This window comes from Erinaceus europaeus, chromosome 15 (assembly GCF_950295315.1).
Source record: "Erinaceus europaeus chromosome 15, mEriEur2.1, whole genome shotgun sequence".
Classification (NCBI taxonomy): Eukaryota; Metazoa; Chordata; class Mammalia; order Eulipotyphla; family Erinaceidae; genus Erinaceus; species Erinaceus europaeus.
Genome location: NC_080176.1, coordinates 45,307,582 through 45,323,834, shown reverse-complemented (window position 1 = coordinate 45,323,834; position 16,253 = coordinate 45,307,582). Strand labels below are relative to the sequence as shown.

Here is a 16,253-nt window from a genome sequence, read left to right as displayed (position 1 = left end):
GAACAATTAAAAAAAATAAGGGCAACAAAAGGGAAAATAAATAAATATTAAATTTTTTTAAAACATTAAATCAAACATAATATACTTGGAATGCCTGAGTACCTGAAAAGTATGAGTTACTCAATAAATGTTACTTGCCTTCCTTATTTTGGGTATGGTAGACATGTTTAGAGAACATGTTTAAAATAATAAATCTGTTACAGCAGAAGTTATAGTCTTGCAGATATCCACTCTTTAAATGATTGACAGTGTTCTAGGCATGGTCATAAAGGTCATGAAGGATAATTAAACTGTTTTCGCTAGTATGAAAGTGAACCATTTTAACTGGAAGTCAAATCTAGGTTTTTTAGTCTACTCAGGAAAAGGTCAACAAAGCTAAATATTTTCAGAGAAAACAGCTCCATGTTGACCAGTTTGAATATAGGTCTACAAATGGGGAAAAAAAGGTTGAAGAATAATTAGAATATTCTATTGCAAAAATGCAGAGATTAGTGGGGAGATGAATATTATCAGCATGTGTACAGTAAATACAGTAAATATGTATGTATTTACCGGTATATCCAGATGTTATAACACTGAGATAGTTAAAAGGAAATGAGGCTTTTTATGGAAGTCAGAAGCTTACAAAAGTTATTATGCTGATGTACAGTCATCAAAAATATTCCTGTAGTATAACAAGAGCTGTGGAATAAAGCAAAAATTAAAAATGTATAAATACTGGAAACTAAAGAAGATGTTCACCACACAGGTACTACTGTGGGGCAGGTATGTGCTACAGACAAAGATGAACCTGACACAATGCACACACGCCTCAAGTACTCCATCATTGAGCAGATCCCAGCGTCACCCACGATGTTTTCTGTGCATCCAGATACAGGTGTGATCACCACTACTTCATCTCAGCTAGACAGAGAGGTAACATAAACGTTAACTTATATCACCGATTATGTATGACCTGACTATTTTGTAGTACCTGTAGCTCTGTATGTATTATTTTAGCTGTGTTGTTAAAAAGGAATTTTGTGACTCTTCGTTTGGGAAAAGTGTTATTTGAAATATGTTAATGGAAAAGTGTTATTTTAAGTATGTTAATGGAGGTTGTGAATGCTGTAGTGTGCTGATTTTGAAACACTGTTTTGTAGTCATTCGAGTAACATTTCACAAAATACAAGCAGTATAAATAAATTTTCATATTCAAAATAAGAACTACTAAGTATAAGGTGTGAAACTTTTAGAAATGTGTGGAAAATTCTCATCTACAGATAACAGTGCATTTTTTTTTCAGTTTGTATCATATCTTCCTCAGCCATCTCACATACAGTCTTCTACTTACATAGACTAAAAGAAAGGCTTTTGTATTTGCTAATTTCCATTTTATCATTTTCACTTGACTGTCACAATTTTTTTTTTTGCATCTACATAGGTCATATGGTATAATACATCTAAAGGCCCTGTGCATATGATACTACTGAGAAACCATCTGGACTTAATTTTATTGTGTACTTTAGTTTAGTTTTTACTTGAGGAAGATAGAGATATAGACAGAAAGTGACACCTGAGCACTGCTCTATCATTCACGAAGCTTCCCCCACTGGTGCTATCCTCAGTCCTTCCATGTGTTGGGCTAATTAAAAGGCACATATTTAGGGACCAGATGGTGGTGGACTTGTTAAAGTGGACACATCACCATGCACAAGGACCCATGTTCAAGCCCCTGGCCCTTGCCTGAAGGAGAAGTCTTCATGAGTGATGAGCCAGGCTGCAGGCGTTTCTTTTTCTCTCTATGCTTATCATTAAAAATACACTGAACTCCACCTCTCCAGAGCCCTGTCTCACTAGGGAAAGATAAGAACAGGCTGGGGTATGGATCTGTCAACACCCATGTCTAGTGGAAAAACAATTGCAGAAGCCAGACCTACCACCTTCTACACTCCATAAAGATCTTTGGTCCATACTCCCACAGGGATTAAGAATAAGGAAGCTTCCAATCGAGGGGATGGGATATGGAACTCTGGTGATGGGAATTATATGGAATTGTACCTTTCTTATCCTACAGTCTTGTCAATCATTATTAAATCACTAATTTAAAAAAAAAAAAAAGAAAGGAAAAATAAAAAATACCAAAAAAAAAAAAAAGAAAGGCATGTGTCTTACTAGATGTCCCACATTCCTGCCCCCAAAACTATTATTTATTATTTGTAAGTACTTTTAGTGTGAGTAAAATGAAGAATGCAGTATCATATACTGATAAATTAATAGATCACAGTTATGGTTCCACATACTAATGTGCACAGAATCTTTATAGAATCTACAGGCTCTGGAAAAGCAGATAATAACGCAAATTCTTTTTTTTTTTCCCCTTCACAGAGCACTGCTCAGCTCTGACTTATGGTGGTGCTGGGGATTAAACCTGGGACCTTTGGGGCTTCAGGCATAAAAGTCTTTTTGCATGTTATCTCCCCAGTCCTCAGATTTTTTTAATTTTTATTTTATTTTACTGATATTATTTCTTAATCATTAACTCTTAGACCTTTCCGGTAGAATCAGTTGAAAACACTTGGCTCATAAAGAGGTCTAAGAATGCTTTTATCCAACTATGTTTGACAACCATTTTTGTGACGTTTTCATTTTAGTGTGCCTTTAAATATTTTATCCCCCGTCGTTTACATTCAACAGTAAATACAATAGTTTGTACATGCATAACATTTCTCAGTTTTCCAAATAATAATAATACAATACCCATGAGGTCCTCTGTCATTAAAATTTTTTAATGCGAGGAAAATGATAGAATGTAAGTGCAAGCTTAATTTATTGTGTTGCTTTTACTCAATAAATTCTTTTCTTTTCAGTTACTTGATAAGTACCAGCTAAAACTAAAAGTACAAGACATGGGTGGCCAGTATTTTGGCTTGCAGACCACTTCAATCTGCGTCATTAATATTGGAGATGTCAATGACAACTTGCCAACGTTCACTCGTAATTCTGTAAGTACATAATATTGATTGAAGAAAAATGTGCATCTCAATGCTAGTTATTAGATATATTCTCTCTCCATGCCCCATGATATCAGATGAAGTAGCCGTAATCATATGACAGAAGTTTTCACTTAGGGTTTATAATCTGGTAAACTTAGTACTTTGAGAATTAGAAGAAGAAAATTAATTTCTTAAGGTTCTCTATTTTTGTGAAAGTTATTAATGAGACTTTTTTTTTCTTTTAGTATGTAACATCAGTGGAAGAAAATAGAATTGATGTGGAAATCTTACGTGTTTCTGTTGAGGATAAGGATTTAATTAATACTCCTAACTGGAGAGCTAATTATACCATTTTAAAGGGCAATGAAAATGGAAATTTTAAAATTGTAACAGACCCTAAAACCAATGAAGGAATTCTATGTGTGATTAAGGTAAGAAACAACTAATAAATTTTTTACTTGTAGCGTACAATATATTTTCATACTAGAATTTAATGATAAAATGAATTTTGGAAAATGTAGGAAATAAATACATGTATATCTAAGATGTGAGTCTTTTATTTGTCTATATAATGGGATGAATATGCCTATTTTGGGAATCTTTCATAAAGGCATGACTTAAAATATATATTCAATTATTATGATAGAATATTCACTTTTTAAGCAACTCTTTTATGTGACTATTTTCTTTTTAAATATTTTTATTTATTATATACATCTTTCACATCCTGGTTTCAAATAGAAATCTTCAAACATTCAAAGATGTAAATATTTCAAAACCTCTGTGTCATTGCATCGCAGTATCTGCTAATTCAGAATCCAAAATTAGTTTTAAAAGTAACCTGAGAGGGGGCTGGGAAGTGGCACACCTGGTTAAGTGCACACATTATAATGCACAAGGACCCAGGTTCAAGTCCTCGGTCTCCACCTGCAGGGGAAACTTCACAAGTGGTGAAGCAGTGCTGTAGGTCTCTCTGTCTCTCTTCCACTGTATCTCCCCCTTGCCTCTAGGTTTCTGTCTCTATCCAATAAAGATAATAAAAAAACATAAAAATTTAGAATAAAAAAACTAACCTGAGAAACTTTGACTTTGGAAAGCCCTCATCTTAGTTCTGATGTGTCTTCACTGAAAATGCCAGTCTGTGCTGAATTCATAATGTTTCACTTTTGTGCATAGTCACAAAGAAAAGGTATCAAAATGATGTATCTTTATTACTACAGTGATGGAAATTGGCTGTAGTTTTCCTTGTAACTATCCCCCAATGTTGCATTTATTTAATTTAAAATTTAACTAATTATATATGTATATCAACATTGACAAATATTAAATGTCATCTTTTTTAAAATTCTAGTATGATAGAGGCAGAGAGAAACAGGGAAGAGAGGGAAAAATAGGGAGAGAGAAAGAGAGACATCAATAGCTGACTCCACTGCTCATGAAACTTCTCCCGAGCAGAGGGTTCATATTCTGTTCTCACACATAATATTATGTTCGCTTTACTGATTGTGCCACCATGTGCCCCTCCTTGATCTAATTTCTAAAAAACTTTCTTTTGTAGCCACTGAATTTTGAAGAGTTACAACAGGTGATCCTGCAAATCGGCGTCCTTAATGAAGCCCCGTATTCTAAAGATCCTACTATAAGATCAGCCTTAAGCACAACAACAGTTACTGTTAACGTGAAAAACCTGGACGAAGGGCCTGAGTGTAGCCCCAGGGTGCAAACTGTTCAAATTAAAGAAGATTCACCAGTGGGATTTGAAAACAATGGCTATAAAGCTTATGACCCAGAAACAAAAAGTAGCAGTGGCATAAGGTATTATTTTAATTAGCTGAATTAGTTCAGAAATGTAACATTGTTCTTAAATTTGTAACTTACTTTGATAATGGCATTGTTGTTTATGATACATCTTGTTATTTTTATTCATCATTATTGACAGATACAAGAAATTAACTGATCCAAAAGGTTGGGTCAGTGTTGATGAAAACTCGGGAGCAATCAGAGTTTTCAGAAGTCTGGACAGAGAGTCAGAGACCATCAGAAATGGTATATATAATATTACAGTTATAGCATCTGACCACGGTAAGAACTTCATTTTTAAAATAGTTGCATACACCCTCAATTGCTTATGACCTTAGTTTAAAAATCAAGAACATATTTTTTATGTCTGCTACCCATGTTCTCAGTTTACATTCCCCCCTCTATAACATGAGGAGAAAGTGAGAGGCTTATAGTAATGAATGGATGCATGTCTGCTTTGCTGCTGTCATCTTCAGCTGTAGATATAATTGTGAAATAATTTGTTAGGATGCTTGAAATTATGATTTATCAAAAATCACTAAACAAAAAATCACTTCTATTTTTGCTTTTCATCTTTCTTAAGATCTATATATACTGGTTAACTTTATTTGGGCTACCTTGCTGCATCCCAATGTGAATGTTTTGTCTTTGGGGCTAAAGAGATAGCATAAAGTTATGCAAAAGACTTTCATCCTTGTTTTGTTTTGTTTTGTTTTTTTCCCAGAGCAGTGCTCAGCTCTGGTTTATGGAGGTACTGGGAGGGTTGAGGGGAACTTTAGAGCATCAGGCATGAGAGCCTCTTTGTTATTTACCATTATGTTATTTACCCCTGCCCTTATTCCTCATATTTTTGAAGACGCCAAATGCACATATTTCAAAGACATCTTACAAGGAGGGAATTAATCTTCTGATGGAGTTTTTGGTGAAGGACTTTCCCCTCTTAACATTATTATGTTCAATGAGGGGTGTTTAGTTTACTTTCTACTTTTGACTTATTCTCTCCTGATTACCCCCAACGTAACTAGAGATCTGTTGTTGTCCCCACCTCATCCTTTTCTCTGGGCCACTTTTCGGACCCAGTTCTCAACTGGGTAGTCTATGGTCCTGACACATGATAACCTTGGAAATACTATAAGCACTTTAGTGTCAGTTCTCACCAATCTGCCTTCATCTTCACTATGACCAGACTGTAGGGATGTGCTCTTTGCTTTCACATCTTCCTGAATAGGTTTCTACTTTTATTTTTTAAGTAAGGACATTGACACTAGAAATGCCCTTGTTTGGGCTGCTGTCTTTTAGCATCAAAACTCACTTTCATAAAAGTTTCTATGTCCATTGGAACTATTTAGTAATAAATGATGAATCATTACAGCCCATTTGAAAGTAATACTGGGTTGTTTTTTGTTTTATTTTTTTGTTTGTTTTTTCTCTTAACATTCCTTAAAGATACAGCCCATGCATGACTAATGTCACACTGTCATTTGTAATATAGTTCCCAAATCGGTATTTCTATCTTCAGTGTGTAACTTCTTTGTGAAAACTCAAAACATTTTTTGAAAATGTGTTCTTGTATCTGTTTTTCTAGATGGAAGATCATGTACTGGGACATTGGGAATTATACTTGAAGACGTGAATGATAATGGCCCCATCATCCCTAAACAGACTGTGACAATCTGCAAGCCTGTCATGTCATTTGCGGAGATTGTTGCTATTGATCCCGATCATCCGGTGAATGGTCCACCCTTTAGCTTCAGTTTGGAGAGTCCCTCTAACTTAGATGAATCAAGAAAGTGGAGACTGACAAGAATTAATGGTATGCACTACTAGGCATTGCTTTGCTCTTTCAGTATTAGGATGTCTAAAATATCTTTTCTCCTGAGGAAATAGAAGAATGATTCACTGTCTGAAACCACCAATGAATGAAGAATTTCTCAGTCTGGGTGTAGGAAGTGGGCTTTTGTGTACAGATTTATTTGAGTTATTTATTTATTTATTTTTTCATTTTCTCTCCCAGCCCTTAAACTGCTTAGCTTAAGTCCAGTGCAATTATTTCCTGACTTGGGTAGCTCTTACCTACCAAGATTCTTCTCGCCTAAATGCTAATGATGTCTAAGTCACAAAGGAAACCCTACCTTTCACAGGTCTCCTTCTTTGCCTCCCAAAGTGGGAAAGGCATAATATTGATTATATTTACTTGGCATCTGTAGTTGTGAGAAGATTGATGATTATGGGAGAGTTTAGCAACTCTTCTTTCTTGGGAAGAGCTAACATTATTTTTAAATTCTGTGCTTTTTTTTTTTTTTGGTACTGTTTGTTTTTTCAGTGTTGAAAAAGGCAGAAGTTATGTCAGTCTTCATCTTTAACAAAAGATGACAGGATTATGTTGGTTTAAACGTTGTCATTTTGAAATCTGTATTAGTTTGTGAAGCAGCTCAGCATTTTAGGAAACATGACATTAAGAACCTATTGTAAACAGTCTTTGAAATCAGCTAGATGCAGTGTTAAATGCTGGTCCCACTGTTCATAATTCAGATAAATTGACCATGGTATATACTCTCCTGCTTATATTTGAAATGAGATTATTTGGGAGAGTAAAGATAATATAAACACTATATGAATGCAGTATAAAACATAAGCATATAAAAGACCCTGGCACATTATAAATCATCACTTTTTGTTTTGCTAGTTTAATATTTCTTATGCTGTAGACTCAAGGGGTTTACTATGCTTTCCTTTAGGATTGATTTCTCTTCCCTACCTCACTTTAAACTGCAAGTTTAGAGTTTCAAATACCGTAAATATTAATGAGCTTGTCAGAATTGATGGATAAATTATCTCAAGTATGAGCACATGGTTCTTATATTCAAAGTAGTATTTTAGGCTCTGCTTCCAAGACTGTATTGAATTCTGGCCTGGACAGTTTCTTTTTTGCCTTAAATGTATTTTTCTTTCTTTCTTTCTTCTTCTTCTTCTCCTCCTTCTCCTCCTCCTCCTCCTCCTCCTCCTCCTCCTTTTCTTTTTACAAAATTAATAGAATAAAGGCAGAGAAATTGAGAGGGAAGGGAAAGATAGACACCTGCAGCACTGCTTCACCACTTGGGAAGCTTCCCCCCTGCAGGTGGGGACTGACGATTTGAACCTGGGTTATGTGTGCTCAACCAGGTACATTACTGCCCAGTCCTGAGCAGGTTGTCTTTAAATTATATGTCACAACTGAAAAGTATATAGTTTCCCTCAGTGTCCTGTAGGATCATGAAATGAAGATTCAGTATCAGGATACAGGCCTACTGATACATCAAGCTGTGTTCTAACACATCAAGTTGTGTTCTAAGTTGTGAGAAGCAGTCTCTGACAACCGGTTACAAGTATTTACCACAATATATAAAATCAAAATATTTAGGAGAAGCTTCCAGAATTTCAGATTACTACTTGCTATATTATATATGATTAATTGTGTATAAAAACAAAATATACACTGCATGGCTTTATAAAAATTTCTAGAGGTATGATAAAAACAAACCTCTTAGTAAGTCTGTTGCAATGGGGAGACTGCTTATAGAAAATAAAATTTATTATTATAAAAGCTAAAAATTGGGGTGGGGGCTGGGCAGTGGTGCACCCAATAGAGCATACGTTACAGTGCCCAAGACTTGGGTTCAAGTGTCCAGCCCTCAGGGGGGAAAACTTCACAAATGTTGAAGCAGTGTTGTAGATTTCTCTCTCTCTTTCTCTCTCTCTCTCTCTTTCCTTGTCTCCCTTCTTCCCCTCATCATCTTTTTGTCTCTGTCCAAAACTAAATTAAACTAAGCAAAATTAATATTAAGACAATCAATAACTCCTTTTGCAAAGGTGATTCACATTTATGAAAGTGTAGCAGTTACGAATTCCCATGAGAAACATCCATTTTTAGAGAACTATATTAACTTCATCATTAATCATATACACTCAAGAAAAACAGGTGATAGTCTGTACTGCTTAATTCTATTTTCTTTCAGATACAGCAGCACGTCTTTCCTATCTGAGTGACCTTCCATTTGGAGCATACACAGTACTTATCAAAGTTACAGATAGACATGGCCTATCAGCTATCACACCAGTAAACGTTCGGATATGTGATTGCATTACTGAAAATGACTGCACACTTCGCGCAGATCCAAGAACCGGCAGTGGAGAAATAAAGCTTGGAAAGTGGGCTATTCTTGCAATATTGCTGGGCATAGCATTACTGTTTTGTAAGTTCTTTCACAAATTAAATTAATAGCTTTTAAAATAACCTCCAAGATAATATCCATAGAGTCAATATTATTATCTACAGCTATTCATTTGTTTAAACTTATATATATATATATATATTTTTTTTTGACATTCCAAATATCTACTTCTCAGTTATCCAGAGATATCATTCATGAGGGCATTCAAATTTTGGGCATTGTATGGAATCTCTCTCTTCTAATATATTTTTTTATGTTTCATGTAAATAGGAGAAAGAAAGGGGAAAAACAAGTTTGACTAAAATAGGTCAACTTGAACTAAATTCAACAAATGATACATACATACAAGGATAGGAAGAAATCTAAAAATACTGGCAAGTTTCAGTGACATCTAGTATTTAATAAATAAACTTAGAACATAGTAAGTCCTAGTTTTAGATCAGTTTCTCTACATATCTTAGCATCTATACATCTAGGACAATTTTTTTTTTTAGATCTGAAGTTACTTTAAAATCAACTTGGAAACATTCTTCAAAAAGTTCTGTAGGTAGACACTTGCCTAGCCAGTTTGGTTTCATTTTCTTACATAGAGTTCTTATATTTGAGAATATTTCTGTTTTTTTTTTCTCTCCATGCCAATGACTTCACCACTCTACACTGATTTTTCCACATAGGGAGAGGCAGAGAGACAGACATAGAGAAGGAAAGATATCACTGCTCAGAAGTTTTCTCAAATGTGGTAGGGGCCAGGCTAGAATCTGGGTCAAGCTCATTACCAAGCAGGTACATGTTACAGATGAGACAAATTGTCATCCTAAGAACACTTCCATGAAGAATAATACTGATTTTTTTTTCTTCTAGATGAATATAACAGTTTGTATTATAATTCCAGTTCTGTGCTTTATAGCAACAGTATTTCTATCTTTGTATTATGATTGTGTGGGACACATTATCTCTTATTAAACAAAATGATGATAAAAGCACATGCAATCAAAAAACAGTTGCAAAAAGGACAGAATGTTTACCTTTATTCTAAACTTTTTCAAGACATGTTTAATTTAGCATTTAAAATTATATGGATTTATTACTACACTGTTGTCTCAGCACTAACATGAAACATATAAATACAGCTATATTAAAGGGTAGATTTTTATAATTATAGGACAAATTTTTCTATTGTATATTTCATTGGCACAAGCTATCCTTTCTGTGTTCTGGAAAGTTGTCATTTTATTAATTGTCTTAAATCCATAACTTCAGATTGATGCATAGCAAAGAGAGTAACTTCTTCCATCTTCCAGGTATCCTATTCACCTTAATCTGTGGCACTGTTAGGAGTCCTAAAGAAACAAAAGTAATTCCTGATGATTTAGCTCAACAGAACCTCATTGTGTCAAACACTGAAGCTCCTGGTGATGACAAAATGGCAAGTAGTTTGTTGTTTTGAAACCAATGAAAAGGACAAGTTGGCTTAGCTACAGTTACCATTTCTGACAGTTCTGAGCAGGTAGCCTACAATATGTGAAATGTGACTGGTCTCATATAGTGTCACTTTTTTCCTTGTTGCTGTATACAGTTTGATGTACAGTTTGGTGATGCAGTGTCAATAGTATGACACTATTGTTTTGTTCTTCAACTTTACATCTCACCTTCTTATATATTGAAAGTGCTGTATGTGTTGTGAAAATGTTTCATTTAATTATTCACAGATCATCAGCATGGTTATTTTAAGTTTCTTTCTAGTCACAGCAATAAAATGACTGCAAGCTTTTGATCAGCATGGGAAGAACTTTAATGGAGTCTTCCTGACTCTTAAATGGGTTAAAAGGATGCCTAAGGTCAAACGTATGAAACAGCAATGCTCAGGAATGACTATATTATTCCGACTTTGATTTTCAGTCAAGTGTGTTAAATGAGGACCCAGTTAATTCCCTGTAAAAATCACAATCAATCATGAGGGCAGGAATATATAGAAAAGTGATGCAGCATCTAGGAAGGTATTAGAAAATTAGAAATCAAAAAGTTCCTTTTCATCTCTCTCTCTCTTTTTTTTTTTTTTTACTTTGTGGGGGAGAGGTTCATGGCAGTAGTTGACATAGTACAACCTCATATCTGCCAACAATGGTGTCTAGCAATCTGCAAGACACTTAGTCCTGCAGGCCCCTAATGCCCCTCCATCCCATCCTTCCCCAGAGTTCTTTGCTTTTTTTTTTTTTTTTCCTCCTCCAGGGTTATTGTTGGGACTTGGTGCCTGCACTACAAATCCACTGCTCCTGGAGGTATTTTTCCCATTTTGTTGCCCTTGTTGTGCTTGTTGTCATAGCTGTTGTTGTTGTTGGGTAGGACAGAGTGAAATGGAGAGAGGAGGGGAAGACAGAGAGGAGGAGAGAAAGATAGCACCTGCAGACCTGCTTCAGTGCTTGGGAAGCAATCTCCTGAAGTTGGGGAGCCAGGGACTCTAACTGGGATCGCCCTTGCGCTTTGTACCATGTGCACTTAACCCACTGTGATACCGCCCGACTCCTAGTTCTTTACTTTAGTGTAACACATTACACCCAGCCTAAGTTTCACCATGTAAATATAAAAATAGAATATAGAATATTAATAGTCAAAGCTTTGTGTTTATTTTCCTTGCCTGGTTTATTTATTTAGATTGAAAGTATCTATTATTGCATCTAAAAGTTTCACAACAACATTATTTCTATTACTTTTTGGTTAGTTGAAGGGAAACTATCTCTGAATAAACATGAATTTAATGTATACAGAGCAAGTATAATTTGGATGACAGTATTAGATTTCTGACTTTTAGGTATGTGATACTGGAAGGATTAATAAATGAAATTGTACAGTATTCTCAGAAGATTATTTGTTTATGTGTAGAAGGGAGAAAAAGGGAGGGAGTGAGGGAGGAAGGGGAAGAGAGAGAGACAGAGAGAGAGAGATACCAAAGTACTGTTCATTTGTATGGTGGTGCTAGGAATTAGAGATCTAACCCAGGGTCTCACAATGCAAGGCTGTGCTGGACTGCTGACTAACTCCCATCTGGTTCCTTAGAAAAGGAACATAATTAAGCTTTCCAGTTTGTCTCAACATACATGTCACTCGACTCCTGCAATTTGCTTCTTGCAGCGGATACTACATGAAGTACTGAGGTTACAGAGTTTAGGTGCTAGGGTTTGCCAAAACAGATCTGGTTTCTCCTCTCAACGTGATCTTATTTTCTAGCACAAGCAATTTATGGCATGAAAATTCAGGTCTAGTTCTTTGTATTTATTAACTTGCTCCCCCTTTGTATTTGCTAATGCAAACTTTCATTTCAGTATCCCACAAATGGCTTCACTTGTGCAACCCATACGGTGGGCAGCGTGGCTCATGGAGTTTGTGGCCCCGTGGGAGCAGGAGCAAGAAACGGTGGGCAGGAGACTATCAAAATGATGAAAGGAGGACAGCAGACCCTGGAAACCTTCCAAGCGGGTGGACATAATCACACTCTGGACTCCTGCATGGTCGGTGGACAGCACACCCTGGATTCCTGCAAGGGAAGGCATGTGGAGGTGGAGGACTGTAGACTGACTTACTCCGAGTGGCAAAGTTTCACCCAACCCCGTCTTGGTGAAGTGAGTTTCCCTAAGTGACCTACCCATTAATTTTGATTTCACTCCAATTTAATTACAAAGTGATTACAATGTAGTCCTGTCCCCTTTGTTTTCAATCAAAGGATAATCTCTTAATTGGAAGCTTGCTTCGCCTTAGTTTCCATTTGCTTCTCTAGAAATGTTCAGTGGATATTGGCTTTTCTTCATATGTCTATTTGGTTTTAAATACTTAGAAAATAATGTGATGAAACTGAAGTTATTTTTCACTTGATTTGATGTTAATCATTCCCGGTTGACAAGTTAGTCACAGAAAACTCTAAAGTGTGGAACCAGGGAACTCCATCTTGCACAGTCACTGTGTCCATGTGGCAATAAATGTGTCCCTGTCAGTTTGTTTCTATTTAATGTATGTATTTCACTTTTGTAGTGATTTTGAAAGGCGGCATAATAACTACTTAAAACCAACACTTTTATACTTGCTACCACATGTGTGACTGTTATAAACATGTTATATAGTGAATTTATAGTGTGATTTTTTGGATGCAGACCAATCATGTGCATTTTTTATATGTAGGAATCCATTAGAGGACACACTCTGAGTAAAAATTAAACAATGAAAGGTAAATCAAAGCTATCATTTTTATGTTAGTAAGTTTTGGTTCTTAAAATAATAAAAATAAAATGTGTTGTGTTTTCTCCTTGGCAGAAGGTACAGCTGTGTAACCAGGATGACAATCACCAGCATGCTCAAGACTATGTTCTGAAGTATAACTATGAAGGAAGAGGCTCGGTGGCTGGTTCTGTAGGTTGTTGCAGTGAACGACAAGAAGAAGATGAACTTGACTTTTTAGACCATTTGGAACCCAAGTTTAGGTCACTAGCAGAAGCATGCGTAAGGAGATGAGTGTACTCTAGTGGCCAATAAAAAAACAATGGCCTTTTCACCTTTTTTTTTTAAAATGACAATCTAGGAAATTGAAAAAAAAATCTATATATAAAAAAGGTTCTGTCTAGAATTCTCTCCCCCTTTATTTTGATGAGCCGGCTTCAATCAAGTGCATATTTAGAGAGATTCTCTAAAATAAGCAAATTTCCCAGTGTTGGCATAGGTTTTAGTTATTTATCTCTCACCCAGGAGTAACTAAAATTGAAAAAACAGTCATTGTTATTTACATATGAGTATAATTATAATAATAGCCAATTTATTGTGTGATAAAGTATGATCAATTCAAATCACTATCATGGATAAGTAATAGAAAAATTATTGTTTGTTGTTGTCAATTTCTATTACAACTAATAGAAAATCCCCAACTAATTGAATTTTTATGTGGTACTTGAAAACTGTTGTTCTACTGAACATTCTAATATATATGTCTTTTATTCTTTATAACTTATCTTCATGATAAAGGAGATTTCCAAGCAGGCAATGATTGTCATTTCAATTCCATTTTTATAGTGGAATTTTTATTCCATTTTTTAGCTTCTAGGTTATAGTCTATATGAGATACTGTACTGTATGTACATTTCCTCTGCTAACTAACTTGTTGGTGAAATCCAAGTTTGAAATATGCTTTGAGAATGTATTTTTACTTAGTCAAGGCTTTATTTTTCAGTGTCTCCCCTTCCCTTCTTCAGTCTTCTCCCTTCTATCCTCTCATTTTTAACATTCCTATTTAGGTTTGAGAACTTAATAATAAAAAAAAAATCTCTTCTACCATAATTATTCTGTCTCTGTTTTAAGTAAGCATGAGCATTTTGGGGTTTTATTAAAATCAATGTAATGTTCACCTCATTGTTTCAGATATCTTAGGAATTATTCTACTTTGTCCTCAACAAAAACTCTTAATTTTGTCCCTGAAACTGTGGAAATATGTTACATTTTGTTAACTGCAGCCTTTTGTACTAACAGAAGAAATAATGAAATTAAAATTGGGAACTGCAAATTCAGTGGATAATAATAGCATATTTACAGGTAATAGCTTTAATACAGCGATAAAATTCAAAAGTAAAAATAAAACATGATTTTTTTTGATAGAGGTCTTGTGGAAAATATCCAGGAATAACTAGTTAAGAAATTTTTAGATGAAAAGGCTAGTTTTATCTGTGCATTTGTAAAGTTATGTTTAATAGCTAATTATTTTTTAGGATAAATGTTTTAGAAAATATAAGAATGGGCTAAAAATCTTTTAATTTTGAAATAAGATAAAACTGCATGTATAGCTAACTAAGCTCCTAGTCAGGCTCCACAGTTAAATTCAGTCAATGAGTTTCCTGTGTGAATAACAGCCATATAGATATTTTAAATATGTCTAGTATTATGATTGTTAATAATATACCTATCTTGAATTCACAAAGTGACTTTCAACAATTGGCTTTACAGATTAGTGCTAAGTACTTAATAAGCAGTTCACATTTTCAACTGTTTCATTACTATTTAATGAAAACTGGTATTTCTTAAAGTTAATTTTAATAAACTATGTACATAATTCTTGTTTATTATTACTTACGATAAAGTAAATCAAACACTTTTAAAAACTAGTGTTGTTGTGTTTTTTTTAATGTATGTACCTGTCATGATTTAAAGGGGTTGTATTTGTCATCCTTAGAGAAGTAATTTTTTTTCTAGAATCTGCTACAGTTTTTAGACTTTTAGGGTTTGACTTGGAGTGACTTAATCCATGCTGTCACCATATTTACATAATTGTACTAGTGTAAAGACAGATGCCATGCTATACTGGCTGAGTAGGCTAATTTCTCTGTGTGGTTTTCTCATCATAAAATGGGGATAATAGAACTCATTTCCTAGTGTTGTAAAACATTTGAATAAAAAATGGGTTTTTAAGCCTGAAGGTCATACAAGTGGTTCTCTTAAAAGGCATCACTATTAATAATAATAAATAAGTTCAAATGATTCACGTCTACAATCTCCACTTCATATGAACAAAAATCAATTAAGGACATAATGGAAAATGCAAAGTTGCTATCTGAGTTTAGATCATCTGTGAATGGAGTATATGTCTTATATATCCAGTGATTTAGAATTTATATCACAAAGATTACTAAAGCACCTACATATGTCACATGGTTAGAAATACTGTGAAACGGGAGTCGGGCTGTAGCGCAGCGGGTTAAGCACAGGTGGCGCAAAGCACAAGGACCAGCATAAGGAGCCCGGTTCGAACCCCGGCTCCCCACCTGCAGGGGAGTCGCTTCACAAGCGGTGAAGCAGGTCTGCAGGTGTCTTTCTCTCCTCCTCTCTGTCTTCCCCTCCTCTCTCCATTTCTCTCTGTCCTATCCAACAACGACAACAACACTAATAACTACAACAATAGAACAACAAGGGCAACAAAAGGGAATAAATAAATAAAATAAATATTTTTTTTTAAAAAGAAATACTGTGAAACTCTGGATTAAAGTAGTTTGAAATGGGGGAACATCCACCATTAAAGTAATCCTTAATCCCTAAATTACATCAAAATGATACATGTTTATGATTTCTCCTACCCAGTCCTCCCTTGGCTTCTCTCCTAACTCTTCTGCTGGATGACTTCCTTGCCTCAGAAGCAAACTGTATTTTGCCTGTGAATTTATGACTCTTTGGCAGCTGTTATGGTAACCCTAAATGCAGACTCCAGAAAGAGTGTCTTGATAGAAAATCCCAGCTTGGGTGG

At 35.0% G+C, this 16,253-nt stretch overlaps 1 protein-coding gene across 4 annotated transcripts in view; it reads left to right on the top strand.

Annotated features, from left to right (window-relative positions):
* DSC2 (desmocollin 2) overlaps positions 1-15,431 on the top strand; it is a 32,064-nt gene extending 16,633 nt beyond the window's left edge. For 2 of the 4 annotated variants that reach the window (XM_060173653.1, XM_060173652.1), the window contains exons 7-17: positions 749-915; positions 2,850-2,984; positions 3,221-3,406; positions 4,534-4,790; positions 4,915-5,057; positions 6,361-6,588; positions 8,771-9,007; positions 10,288-10,412; positions 12,307-12,603; positions 13,157-13,202; positions 13,289-13,425. In XM_060173653.1, coding sequence (XP_060029636.1) covers positions 749-915; positions 2,850-2,984; positions 3,221-3,406; positions 4,534-4,790; positions 4,915-5,057; positions 6,361-6,588; positions 8,771-9,007; positions 10,288-10,412; positions 12,307-12,603; positions 13,157-13,192 — 1,811 coding nt within the window. In that variant the 3' untranslated portion in view covers positions 13,193-13,202; positions 13,289-13,425. Of the gene's footprint in view, positions 1-748; positions 916-2,849; positions 2,985-3,220; positions 3,407-4,533; positions 4,791-4,914; positions 5,058-6,360; positions 6,589-8,770; positions 9,008-10,287; positions 10,413-12,306; positions 12,604-13,156; positions 13,203-13,288 lie in introns of all 4 variants that reach the window. The other 2 variants (XM_060173651.1, XM_060173650.1) reach the window with 1 other exon arrangement.
* The last annotated feature ends 822 nt before the right edge of the window (positions 15,432-16,253 follow it).